Below are 13345 nucleotides of genomic sequence, written 5' to 3'. Positions count from 1 at the left end.
GCATGGCCCCAGGGGCTGTGTCCCCGGGCTGGCAGGGAGGGGACACCCCCTGGGGAGACGACACCCCCTGGTGGCCCCCTTGTCCCCTCCGTGTCCCCTTGTCCCCTCACCGCCCCCCATGGCCACCTCCATCCCCCTCCTTTGCCCCCCCCCCAGGCCTCAACAGGCTCGGGCCCGTTGCTAGGGCCCGTTGCTATGGGCGTTGCTAGGGCCCGTTGCCATGGCCCCTCCCCTCTGCCCCGCTCTCACTTCCGCGCCTGCGCGCTGCCGGCCCCGCGCCCACGTGACGCGGCGGCAACATGGCGGCGCCCACGGGGCGGCGTGCGCCCGGCTGAGCGCGGCGCGGCCCTCGTCGTGTCGCGGCCGCTGTCGCCGCCCCTCTCTGTCGCCGACATGTCGAGGCTCATCGTGAAGAACCTCCCCAACGGGGTGAGAGCGGCGGCGGCCTCAGCGGGGCGGCGTTTTGGGGGGAGCGGGGCCTGGGGGGCCGGGTACGGGCTGCTGGGCGCGGGGAGGCCCCGGTGAGGTCCCGGGGAGGCTCCGGGGAGGCCCGGGAGGGAGCCGGGAGCGTGCCCAGGGGGCCACCGGCGTCCTGGCTTGTATCAGGAGTAGAGCAGCCAGCAGGGCCAGGGAGGTGATCGGCTCGTGCTCGGCTCTGGTGAGGCCGCACCTCGAGTGTTGGGTTCAGCTTTGGGCCCCTCCCTCACTGCCAGAAGCACATCGAGGCCCTGCAGCGTGTCCAGAGAAGGGCTATGAAGCTGGTGAAGGGCCTGGAGCACAAGTCCTGTGAGGAGCGGCTGAGGGAACTGGGGGTGTTTGGTCTGGAGAAGAGGAGGCTCAGGGGAGACCTCATTGCTCTCTGCAACTGCCTGAAAGGAAGGGGTGGGGAGCTGGGGGTCGGCCTCTTCTCAGAGGTAACCAGTGATAGGACCAGAGGGAATGGTCTCAAGTTGTGCCAGGGGAGGTTCAGGCTGGAAATAAGGAGACATTTATTTTCAGAAAGAGCAGTCAGGCATTGGGACGGGTTGCCCAGGGAGGTGGTGGTGTCACCGTCCCTGGGGGTGTTCAAGGCAAGGTTGGAGGTGGTGCTTGGGGCCATGGGTTAGCGGTGATGTTGGTGGTAGGGTGATGGTTGGACCAGATGATCTTGGAGGGCTTTTCAAACCTTAATGATTCTCTGATTCTATGGCCCAGCACAGAGGGCCCTTGGCTTGGTTGGAGGAGGCGAGGGAGGGCTGGTGGAAGGGGGAGCAGGACTCTCAGTGGTTGGGGTGCTGTGGGCCAGGGGTCTCGTGGGGGGGTGCGGGCAGCTGCCTGTGGTTGCAGTGGGTGCCGGATTGGGGGCAGCCCCCACCTGGGTGCAGCATTTGGGTGGGGAGCTCCTGGAGGCACAGATACATACATGTAGGGAATTCATGGGGGAGATGAAGAGCTTTCGTAGTTGATGTGCGTTTCTTACCAGCTCTGCCACAATATAATATGCTTTATTTTTTCAGAAGTCCGTTGTTAGTAAATGTTTTGGTTTGGATGTGTCCACAAAGCATCTCTGTCGTTATATCACATCGCTGACTTCTTTTCCTGTTCCTCATTTCCCAGATGAAGGAAGATCGCTTTCGGAAGCTGTTTGCAGCCTTCGGCACGCTGACCGATTGCTGCTTGAAGTTCACCAAGGATGGCAAATTCCGGAAATTCGGCTTCATCGGCTACAAGTCCGAAGAAGAAGCTCAGGTGGCACTGAACCACTTCAACAGGAGCTTCATAGACACCTCCAGAGTCACCGTGAGTTGATCTTTAAAAATGCCTTCTTTTGATTCAGAATGAAGTTGATAATTGGAGATCTTGGTAGTCTTACTAATGAGCAGCTAGGGCCCAAAAAAGTCTGAATTTTAAGTTCTCTGCAGCAAAACAGCAAAGCCTGATGTCAGCCCTTGTTGCTGGTGTCCCAGGCAGGTAGCTGATCCAGATGGTCCGTCTTCTGGGCACTAACAGTGATTTCAGGAACAACAGTGCCAGGTTTTGAGCTATGATCATCCGAACTTGTGAATTTTGAGCTCATTTTTGCCTTTAAATAAAGTGGTTCATCACATCGTACAAGGCAGAGGGTTATCTGTGATGTGCAGGAGAACTTGTTTGACTGTTTAGTTGAGCACTGTTCAGACTGTTTACTTTTAAAGACTTGATTTATTCCTCTCAGGTTGAGTTATGCAAGTCTTTTGGTGACCCTTCAAAACCCAAAGCGTGGAGTAAGCACTCTCAGAAGGCCCCTGCCTCGGAAAAGCAGCCTGAGAAACTTGTGACGAGTGCACCTCCTGCAGGCACAAAGAAAGTAAGTCTTGCTTTTTTCTGTGAGAATCTGACGTGTGTCAGTGACTTGGCAGAGGGAAGGATAGCCGGGTGTGTGGGAAAGGGGATCGAGTAGCTGGGACAGCTGATGTTGGAGGTTCTGGCATTTTTTGCCTTAGGGCCTACGTTCCCTAGACCTTTGGGTTACCTGAGAAGTGATATTGCCTCTGCTACTAACAAGGCTTTCTAAATATGGTTTATCTTCCTAGAAAAAAAAGAAGAAAGACCCCACAGAAGACTTAAAGGAGGTGAGTTAAGTTTCAGTTCCAATCCCTACATTGTTGCTAACTTATATTAAAAGCAGGAATAATATAGCGTGTTTTTTTTTCTGTATTGCTTTCATTGCTGTCAATTCAGGCAAGATGTATGATGTAAAGAACTCCACGACAGTCAATTCTGTTGTAACAAACTATGATTCTGATAATCCCAACGTTTGAAATTGATTATTTTTTTTAATTGTTAACTACTCCTCTGTGAACAAACACTGCATCCAGGACAAATCTGTTTCAACAACTGTGTTTTCAAGCCACGTGCAAGTTTTGTTACATTTGACTTATGCACTTTTTCCTTCTTTAATGTTTTTTTTTTTTCCTTAAAGTGCTTTCTAAACAGTAAGTACAACAGGAAGGTATAGGGCTGAGAGATTGGGAAGATGTTAGTGACTTTAAGTGTTCACCTTGTATAAAGTGGACTCCCCTTTATGAGTTTTCTCTCTGTTGCTGGAAACGAGCTGTCTTTGAATTTAAACTTGCTACTACCTCTCCTCTGTCTGTCTTCACAGTTTGTCTGCTTGGTTTTTCAACAGCTTATTTTGTTGCTTATTTTTTGTCTGCTTATTTTTCAACAGCTGGAAGGAGATGAAACGTTCCAGGAGTTCTTGGTGGTTCACCAGAAACGGTCTCAGGTGGCCACCTGGGCTAATGACACTTTGGCAGAAAAGCCCAAGAAGGAAAAGTCAAAGGCAGCAGCTGATTATCTGAACTTCGATTCAGACGAGTCTGAGGATCTGAGTGAGGAGGAGAGGGATGGGAATGAACCCTCCGAAGAAGAGGAGGAAACCAAAGGTACCAAAAGGAGCCATCTTTGCTCATCTTTCTCTCTGAATGTCAGTGTCCTGCCTACAAACAGAGACAGTGTGATCAGAAGGTAGCTTCCCCAGCGTGAGACTTGCTCTGTATGCTTCAGGTGTATGGCTAGCTCCCCAAACGTGGAAAAATGCAGTTTCTGGTACGAAGTGGATGGCATTTGTGCTTTCTCCTGAAAGTCTAGGAAGAGTAATAGGGGAAACGTCTCTCTCCCTTAGTGCTGGCCTAGCCTATGGCCCCTTTCATTGCCAGCATTTCCAAAGCTGGATGTGGTTTCTTTTTATTTAGTAGCCCTTAACTGATATCTGTGGACATGGTCTGCCTTTGATGCATGTTTCTGAAAATGTTGGTGTGTCCTCAGGCTCTGCCAGAGTTGATGGGAATGGCCAGAGTTCGGTGAGTTCGATCCTAGAAGGAAAACTATCTAGTGGAGTACTGGGGTGACTTAGACTGAGAAATCTGGGCTGTAATCTGGCATTTTTAGTCTCGTGTGTTCTTGCACCAGCGATGAATGTGGTTTGGGAGCCATCCTTGCTCCCTGTGTGGTATTGCCTTACGTCCTTTTGAAGTAAATGGCATCTTGCCTGCTGCTCTTTGCCTCTGTTTGGGTAACTAATGTGTAGGTGTGGTCAGTCGATCTCCGGGGATGGATGGATGGTGTTTTGGAGAAATGGCTTCCTTTGTCTTTTACCATGCAGAACTAAACTGAACAATTCTCTGGACTCCAGAACAACTCTCTGGAGTCCATTTGAAGTATTTAGTTAAAACGGAGACAAAATAATTCATGAAATGCCTCAAGCTCCTTTCTAATTTGTTTTATATATGAACTGTTGCTTTTAAAAAAGAAAAAAGAAACAGCAGTCCAGACATGTCAGCGTGAAAGCGCTGGGTTAAAATTGCTCTGCTATTTTCAAGTCTTTCCTTCATGCAGAAAGGGTAGAGGAGAGGAAGTTGGTTCTAGTGATTGTGTCTGTACTCACATTTTACCTGGTTGAGGAGAAAAGTATCAATGCAAAACTTCGGTCTTTTTTCTGACAGCAAAGAAAGGCCAGGAGAAGAAGGCAGCTGCCAGGGAAGACCTCTCAGATATGGATTACCTGAAATCTAAAGTAGTGGAGGATTCGTCCTCCTCTAGCACAGAAGAGGAAACAGACAGTGAAGAGATGGAAGGTGAGAGTGAGGAGGACTCAGACACTATAGAAACTGTCAGCACCCACACAGAAAAAAGGGGGAAGGCAAAAGCCCAGAAACCACAGCACGAGTCACCAGCAGAGAAGCAGAAAAAAGGATCCACGCTGCAGGTATTGTTGAATTATATTTTGTCTGTCTTAAAGCAGGAACTTCATGGGATAGTACATTCTCATTGGTTGCTCCAAGGATGAGATGGAAAGCTTGAAATCTGCAAGACCCCCAGGTACCAGCTTTGTTGGTGCACTTGGTGGGAGACATTAAAAAAAGTTTGTCAGATATCTTTTCAGTGCTGATTAAATTTCCCTTTTTGGAAACTAGGGGTTTTTAAGAAGTGCTGTTAGTGCACTTTTCAGAGGCTCTTCTCTCTTCCCTGTGCCTATCTCTGTGTCTGCATAGAATGCTCTTTTGCAGAGGTTGCTTTTTAGCAGTTATTTGAACATCCCAGTCCAACTTTGCACCCTCATCCAGCAGCTCCTGCCCAGGCTGATGCAATTGAGAGAATCTCTTGTTTTTTATCTCAGACCTCCTGCTTGCTGGGCAAAATCATCTTGTTGTGCTGTGACTTTAACTGTTTTTCATTCAGCTGCTTTGTTTTTTCTGTCCTTCTGTGCAACAGAAGAACCAGGTCAGCTCGGGAGAAGCAAGCACGCCATACACAGTGAAACTGCATGGTGCCCCTTTGAACATCACTGAGGTGAGCTTCGTTCCCAAGCTGGGAGTGATTGTTCAAGGCTGTTCCCAGTTTGTAACTCAACCAAATCTTTGCAGAGGCCCCTTTCTTCACTCAGTGGAGCTGTGCTGAGGGTTGTATGGGCAGCCAGAGAAGCTTTTTACTTGGCTTTGTGCAGAAATGCTCTATGTTGCATGTGATGTTTCTGTAGTGCTTATAAAAAAAAAAGTCTGAAACCTACTTCCCGTATCTGAGAACTCATTTAAGCAATTCTAATTCTTCCTGCAGCAAAAGATTCGAGAATTCTTCTTGCCTCTGAAGCCAGTGGCAATCCGGATAGGAAAAAATGCCCAGGGGAAAAACACAGGTAATGTGTAAATGTTGAAGGGAGTTGGGTCTGTGACTTGGAGGACCTCTGAATCACACCACTGCTCTTTCCATCTGTAGTTCTAAATTGCTGGCTCGTGCCCTGATTCTTACAGACCTTTCTGTGACTTTGCAGCTCACCTGCCCTAGTTGCCATCCATAGGATGCCGTGGGCAGAGTAATGTTGGCTGTGCTCCCTTAGGGTACTGCAGCGTACAGCAGCAGGAGCCTTTTCTTTCATCTGCCCCTGGAGCTTTCCTAAACATCCCAAACCGTGCCAAGGAAAGGTCCCTTCCTCTGGGAAGGGCTGCTGCTGCCAGTCCGTCTGTAACCAAGGTGGGATTCTGAGGGGCTGCAGTTACTGGAGGTACCCAGCAGAAATAGCAGGTCCTCAGAGCTGGCAGGGAACTTTGCATGCTGTTTTTCTTTCATAGCCTAAGAGCAGACGCACCTTTTCTTTGCTCTTGACGGCTTGGAGACACCTGTGAAAGCCTACTTGAGCTGTTAAATTGGGCTTGTTTGGTTTGTACGTAGAGAATGAGCTATTAAAAGGCAGCCTTCCAGTCTGATGGGGCTGTTTTCAGGCTGGATTGAAACTTTAATGGGACCTGAATGCTTTATCTATAGGAATCTATATTTAAAAAGCCTGATTCACCCTTAATTAGCCAATTAGTGACTCTGCGCCCCACATGATGCTCAGCTGAACATTTCCTTCCTCCAAGGTTATGTCTTTGTTGACTTGAAGAGCGAAGCAGAAGTGCAAAGGGCCTTGAAACGGAAAAAAGAATGCCTAGGTAAGGGCTGTTTGTTCCTTCTCTTTCCGGCTGCTGTCGATGGCAGGGTGCTCAGCTGCTGAAGTGTTCCCTGCGGAAGAATCTCCCATTGCTTCAGTTTTTCCCAGGCAGATGGTGGGGGGTGGTTTGCTCTGCGCTGCTGACGTGGGATAACCAGGTGCTATGTCAGTGCCATCAGGAGCAGCTTAGACTTGGCAACGGACTGAGCCGTGTGGTCTTTGGCTCCTGTTTCTTGCCACGTGCCTGAAGTGTATCTTGCTCTTGGCATAAAAATGGTATCGTTTAAATCTAGGTGGGATACTGCAGGGGGTTTGTAGAAATGACTCTGTAAATCTGTGTTTGAAACCTGCTCCTGGCCTGGTCTGTAGTGGAACTGCTCAACTTATACTTGTAAAAAAACCCATGTAGGAAGGGAACACCTGCTTAGAAGCCTGTGGACGAGGCTGGCAGAGGCAGAAGTGTTGGAGCTCTGAAGGGGAGGGAGGCTGTGCAGCTGGCTAGCAAGCATTATTCTGCTTTTCATGAAGACTAATCTCTTGCAGCCCTCATCCTTTTGTTTAATCAGGCAGAGTTCTACTCAGAGATTTTTTTCGAGTTGTAATTGCCTGTGTCTGCTGTAAGCCCAGGCTCTGAACTCATTGGTACAGGTTGCCCGTGGCCTTGCGAATCATCTAACGTGCTTGTGTTTGTGGACTAGGTGGGCGATACGTCGAGGTATTCCGATGTGGGAATACCGCAAAAGAAACTGTTCCAGCAAAAACTGATGACAAGCCGTGGCAACGAAGGAAGAGGGACGATGAGGAAGAAGAGGACTTGTCTGAATCGGGAAGGCTCTTTGTCAGGAATCTGCCTTTTACCAGCACTGAGGAGGACTTAGAGAAGATCTTCTCCAAGTATGGTATGTACTTGCTGTGGGACTGGGACAGAGGCTTGCTTGGTGGGAGCGGATGTATGAAGCTCCGTGTCCCACACCTCATCTTTATTGTCCGGTGTGATAGGGTGTGGTTGCTTGGCCTTGAAACCGATCCTGGTGCTGTTGTGCTTAGCTCAAAGCATGCTGTGTGTGCGCCCTCATTCCTCATCACATCTCAAACGCAGCAGTAAAAGCTCTTGCCAGTCAGTCTCAGAGTCCTGGTGGGATGGGATGGGATGGGAAGGAGGAGAGGGTAGCTGAAATTACTTGCTGCATGAAACCCTGATCACGCAGGACACTTCTAGATTTTGTAGGTAAGGGGTGAATTTCTGAGTACCCCAAATTCCTGTTTGTGTTTGGCATGTGAGGTGGGAGCTTCGAGCTTCCCTTTTTGCTCGAAGTTAGGCAAATCCAAGTTTCTCTTGGCATGAGAGTGTCCTGGGGGAGATGGAGGGTTAGGTTGTGGAAATCCTTGTTCCTGACTTAAGATAAAGAAGGCAAGTTCTAAGCAGCTGCATTTGTGTGGCCAGGAGGTGCCAGTTCAGAGTGCTGTTGTGAGCTGTGATGGCTGTGCCGGGACATCTCTCACGGAAAGGCCTTTCCTCTCGCAGGGCCCCTCTCGGACATCCATTTCCCTATAGACAGGCTGACCAAGAAGCCCAAAGGATTTGCTTTCATCACCTACATGATGCCCGAGCACGCGGTGAAGGCCTATGCAGAAATGGACGGGCAGGTGTTCCAGGTACAGCCACCGATGGGTTTCCTCTGCTGGGAGGGTGTTTGGTGCTCCTGTGCTTTGCCGAGCAGGGTTCCTCTGGGCGGTCAGGGGCAGAGGCAATTCTGCCTTGCTCTGAGAACACAGTCCCTTCTGGTAGGGCAGCCTGGTGTGAACAGCTTCAGGGATACCTGAGCTAGAGGAAGGAGGTCCGAATCTGTCATGTACTGCCTGGCTACTCTTAATTGCAGTAATGCCTTCTCTGGGGAGGAAGGTTCCCTCTTTCGCCTAGTTCACTTGACTAGGAAAGGTGCCTGAAAGTTTCTTCCCTTTGCTTACTTAGTTCATGAGTTTCTTTTGGGTTATTTCAGAGCTTCTTGACCACTTCTTCCTTCCTTCTAGGGTAGAATGATGCACCTTTTGCCCTCCACAATCAAAAAGGAACAAATTGAAGATGTGGATGCAGACGAATCTTCTTCCTACAAAAAGCAGAAAGAGGCCAAGGAAAAAGCCAACAGTGCCAGGTACAAAGGTGTCTTTTAGCACGGTATGATGATACAGCCTGCCAAATTCCCAAATGGCCAGAATGCATCTTTGCAGGGGATGTAGAGGTTACCAGAGCCAATAAAGCATTTATTGTGCACCTTTCTGATTCTTTTATCTACTTGACTCTTCACTCCAAGTAGCTCTAGTAGTTCAGTGAGTAGCACAAATTGAGAGAAACATGGGGTTCGGTGGCTCTGCTTAGGAGTTTCTCTGGTGCCTAACAGACGTTGGTCTGGTGCTGTAACTCTTCGGGGGTCGTGGTTTCAGATCGGTTGGGTCTTTGTCTTCCACTTGGCCACGTGTATTTCTAAAATTTGCAGGAATTTTGGGTTATCTTCCTCTGCAACATATTGGTTTGAAAGTTTATGATGTCTTCAGACTTTATGGGGAAGGAGTGCAGCCTTGCTTGCACAGGCTTTGTTTTTAAGAAACCAGATGAAAAAATGTGTTCCTCTGAGCCAACATCTGAACTTCCAGCTGTAACTGTGTGGCTGTGCCTAATGACCTGCTAGGGAAGAAGAAGAGCTAAGATGCCAGCACTGCTGCCTTGGTTTGCTCTCCAGTCATGTTTCCCTCATTCTGTTCCTTCTCTAAGGGTCTTCTACCCTTCTTTCCCTCTAACTTATTGTCCTGGCTGCTAATGGTGGCATGCAAAGCTGTTTTTTCCCAGGACCATCGAGTAGAGAGATGCCAGTGGAAGAAGGCTGCAAGGCTTTGAACCTCGCTCTTTTTTCTCTCTGCAGCTCTCACAACTGGAACACGTTGTTTGTGGGGACAAATGCTGTGGCTGATGCCATTGCTCAGAAGTACAACGCTTCCAAAAGCCAAGTGCTGGATCACGTGAGTTGGTTATTGATCAGTGAGGAGGGGAGATCACTTTCCTACCTGTTTTCTCTGGGCCAGGACCTGCCTGATGGTCTTGTGCAGCAAAAGGTGCTGCTCAATCATGAGCACCATACAGGCTGAAAGATCAGTGATCCTGTAGCCTCTCTGTGGAGGACAAACGCTTTGTCACTGGAAGACAAAATGACGTTTCTTCTCCCATTTCTTCTCCCCATTCTCCCCTCTATCTGCTTTTCTGTGGCTGAATTTTGAGTTTGTACATGACTGGAAGTTGATGGGAATTTACACCTTTCCACTCAGCAACTCCCAGCAGATTCAGAGGAGCTGGAGCATTTTGCCTCCAAGCTCTCTGCCAAATTCCTGATGCTTTTAAGAGCAGCAGGAGCAACAGTTGCTCAGCGCCTTCCTGGATCAGGCCGTTTACTTCCCTGCCTTGACCTCTGTCACACTGCTAACCGATGTTCTTGCCTGCAGGAGAGCAAAGACAGCGTGGCAGTGAGGGTCGCTCTGGGAGAAACCGAGCTGGTCCAGGAAATTCGCCGGTTCCTAATCGAAAACGGAGTCAGCCTGGATTCCTTCAGTCAGGTGAGATGCCCAGCTGGAGCAAATAGGACCTGCCTCTTCTATGGTTGCCTAGTCCTGACATCCTCAGCTCTCTCTGAAATTAATTAATCCTCATCATCTTGCAGGATTGAACTCTTTTAAGAGTTAGGAAACCTTCTGAACACTTGCAAAATGCAGCTGTGCTTGGGATGGTTGAAATACATGCTGCATGGCTTTCTAAAATCCCGTCTCCCCTTTCTCTTTTCCCCCCACCAAACGTGGCAGGCCTCTGGCAAGCGGAGTAAAACCGTGATCCTGGTCAAGAACCTCCCCGCCAGCACGAGCGTGTCAGAGCTGGAGGTCCTTTTTGGCAAGCACGGCAGCCTGGGCCGGGTGCTGCTCCCGGCAGGAGGCATCACAGCCATCGTGGAGTTCCTGGAGCCAACTGAGGCCAAGCAAGCGTTCACCAGGCTGGCTTACTCCAAGGTGAGCGTGGCCAGGGGCAGGCAGCTGCCTGGAGAGCGTGGGTCCTGGCTAATTGTGAAGCTACAAAAAGCTGTGCTTCTTAAAATGTAAGATGGGGGGTTTTGGAGGATGAGATTTCTCAGAGTCTCTGCTATTCTGTAATAATTCCTCTGTGGTATGGGAGAGAGTTTCTGATACTTCTTGCATTGGGGGAGTGTGGTACTGATGCCCAGAGCTCCCCTTGGAGCTTGTTTGCCCAGCTGTGGCCTTGCTCCTTGACCTCTGGGTGCCGTTTGGCAGGCTGCCCCTGTGTGAGGTTGGATACGTCTTCTCCTTCAGTGGAAGATAGTTGAGCCAGGCAAAAATGTTGCTTAGCTTTCCTACTGCTGTTTCCGTAACAGTGTGTCAGTGGAAAAACTCAGAGCAGAGCTTTTTTTCATGTCTTACCTTCTTCATGTTTCTCCTGTGTTCTCTTCAGTTTCATTCCACGCCACTGTATCTGGAGTGGGCTCCGATGGGTGTCTTCTCCAGCCCAGCCCCTCAGAAAAAACCCACAGAGGCTCCAGAAAAGGAGGGAGAAGCAAGCCTGGCACCTGGTAAGAGCTTTAACTTCGGGTCACTCCCCTGCTGCATTCTGACAAAAGCAGCAATGCTGAACTTTCTGGTAGGGAACCATTCTCTTGATGTCCTCTGTGTGGTTTTCAGGGTCCCCTAAGAACGCACCTGCAGTGTGTCCCACACAAGCACTGGGCTCTATCCTGTCTCTGCACTCCCCACCTCCTGGATGAGTCGGGGGCAGCGTGGTGCTGCTCGCACACAATCCAGTTGGCCTGGGCTGATGGGAGGAGATTTTTGGGCCGGGCTGGGCAGCAGCAATCAGGAGAGCTGTAGCTGTTTCCTTTGAGCCCGACCTGCCCCCCTGAGCGTGGCTTTGAGGTGGCTGCGTGCTGTGCAAGGCCACGCTCCCTGTCTGTGGGCAGCCAGCTTGCCACAGCAGGCAGCGGTGGATGGAGCAGCCCACGTGCCAGCCTCAGATCGAGGGTCCCTGTGCTCGTTTCCTTGTGCTCCTGTGTCAAGCCCTGCTGTATGCTTTGTCTGGGTGATTTTCCACTGCCTCAAGGGCACAACCTTCCCTCCACCAGCAGACTCTTTCTCCCCATCCCTGGGGCTATAACAATTAAATCTTGCCTGTATGTTTAAAACCTTTCAAGATCCTTTAAACCTTAAAAAAAAAAAAAAAAGGGGAGGGGGGCTGGAGAAGCATGGCTTTATGTAGGTTTGTTTTGCTGGAAGCTATTTCAGGACTCTGAGGTTTGGGGAGGGGGGAGAAAAGCTGATGAAAAGCCTCTTCCTGGGCTGCTGTTCTGCGTGTGGGTCACAGGGGACAGCTGGAGCCCAGGGGAGCTGGGGGGGGGCGCTTTATCTCCCTGTGACCGAGACCCTCACCTCGAGATAAAGGGCTTTAAGCGCAGGAGCTCCTGGAAGGCTGCTTGGGGCTGATAATGGTCTTTGCTGCCAGCCTCTGGCGCTCTGCGTCTGGGAGAGGGAAGGGAGGGGATGCGCGGTAAACTCCTCGCCTCGCTCACAAAAGGGCTTCAGGCGGCGGCGCGTGGCGGCCTCTCATTGTGCCAGCCACAGATGGAGGCACCTTTTCATCCCACCCCGTCTCACTAAATCTCTTCCCTCCCCGTTTCTCCGACGAGTTGCCTTCGGAGGCGATGAGTTTTTTCCATACCTTGCTGGCAGATTCCTCGTGGGCTGGGATGAGGAGAGTTTGGCCACCCGACCGAAAAGGTTTGGGCTGCGTGGTGTCAGAGGCAGGGAGGGCAACCAGATGGAGCCCTGTGGGGAAAGGCAGCTCTTGAAATAGAGCCGGGGGGTCTCTGAGCACCCCTGACCCCATGCAGGTTTATCTCATGCAAAGCGAGGGAAATAAGCCTAGGAAAATCATCGAGGGGGTGGTGGTAATGCCAAAGGGAGGTGCTTAGCGTGGTCCCCCTGAGCACAGCATCAGCTACGCTGTAGGGGATGAAGCTAGTGTGAAAATGCAAGTTGTTTAGCAAGGAAAGGGGTTGGAGAGCCAATGGATGACAGCTTGTGTGTATACCCTGTTGTCTAGGAAGTGCCTTCGTGTGCTGATGGGGAAGTGAGGGTTTTGCATCCTGCAGATAAGCGTTAGCAAGAGGTGAGGTTGTAGAGCAATGCAGAGGTGTGCTCAAGCAAGGCTGAGGCCCCTTGCCTAGTTCAGCAGTGTCTGGTGAGGGTGGATGTGAGGGTGTTTGGGTGCTGGGGAAGCAGGTTCGTGGAGTTTCTGCGTTCAAAGGACAGGCAGTATCTTAGTTTCCACAGCTGACGTGTTCACGTACCGTGTGCTGAGCTTGCCTCAATCCCTGTTCACCCACAAAGAGCCAAGGGAGGACTGCTCTGTTCCTGCTGGAACGCTGGCTCACAGCTGGGGCAGGGGGCAAGCTCGCCCCAAATTCAGCTTTGTTACCCCTTACAGCGTTGTGTTTGTTCTTGTTGTACCAGGTGATGATGACACGGCCACAGCTGTCAAGGGCTCAGAGGAAACAGCAGCACAGGAGGAGGAGGAGGATGAAGAGGAGGATGAGGAAGAAGAAGAGAGCGTGCCAGGGTGTACCTTGTTCATCAAAAACCTCAACTTCGCCACCACAGAAGACACCCTGAACGAGGTAAGCCGTAAGCAAAGGGTGGGGACTGGGTTTTACTTGGCACAGGCCGCTCAGGTGGGGTGGGAGTGGGCTGGAGGTCAGACTGGGCTGCTTGCTGGAGCAAACCCCTTACTCCCTGCAGGGGCTAAAAGGAAGGGCTCTGCTGGGCTGCAGAGGGCCAGGGGAAAGCTGTTTTCCA

The 13345-nt window shown here is 50.6% G+C and overlaps 1 protein-coding gene across 3 annotated transcripts in view; it reads left to right on the top strand.

Annotated features, from left to right (window-relative positions):
* The first annotated feature begins 270 nt into the window (after nt 1-270).
* RBM19 (RNA binding motif protein 19) overlaps nt 271-13345 on the top strand; it is a 78992-nt gene continuing 65917 nt past the window's right edge. For all 3 annotated transcript variants that reach the window (XM_080559197.1, XM_080559198.1, XM_080559199.1), the window contains exons 1-17: nt 271-429; nt 1597-1779; nt 2195-2326; nt 2553-2591; nt 3191-3407; nt 4467-4729; nt 5236-5313; nt 5578-5656; nt 6378-6449; nt 7147-7347; nt 7974-8104; nt 8480-8601; nt 9367-9463; nt 9941-10051; nt 10295-10495; nt 10953-11070; nt 13004-13167. In XM_080559197.1, the coding sequence (XP_080415323.1) occupies nt 394-429; nt 1597-1779; nt 2195-2326; nt 2553-2591; nt 3191-3407; nt 4467-4729; nt 5236-5313; nt 5578-5656; nt 6378-6449; nt 7147-7347; nt 7974-8104; nt 8480-8601; nt 9367-9463; nt 9941-10051; nt 10295-10495; nt 10953-11070; nt 13004-13167 (2244 nt within the window). In that variant the 5' untranslated portion in view covers nt 271-393. The remainder of the gene's footprint in view (nt 430-1596; nt 1780-2194; nt 2327-2552; nt 2592-3190; nt 3408-4466; nt 4730-5235; nt 5314-5577; nt 5657-6377; nt 6450-7146; nt 7348-7973; nt 8105-8479; nt 8602-9366; nt 9464-9940; nt 10052-10294; nt 10496-10952; nt 11071-13003; nt 13168-13345) is intronic.

The sequence above is a fragment of the Anser brachyrhynchus genome, assembly GCF_964034855.1.
Source record: "Anser brachyrhynchus genome assembly, chromosome: 17".
NCBI lineage: Eukaryota > Metazoa > Chordata > Aves > Anseriformes > Anatidae > Anser > Anser brachyrhynchus.
This window is presented reverse-complemented; position numbering and strand designations above follow the sequence as displayed.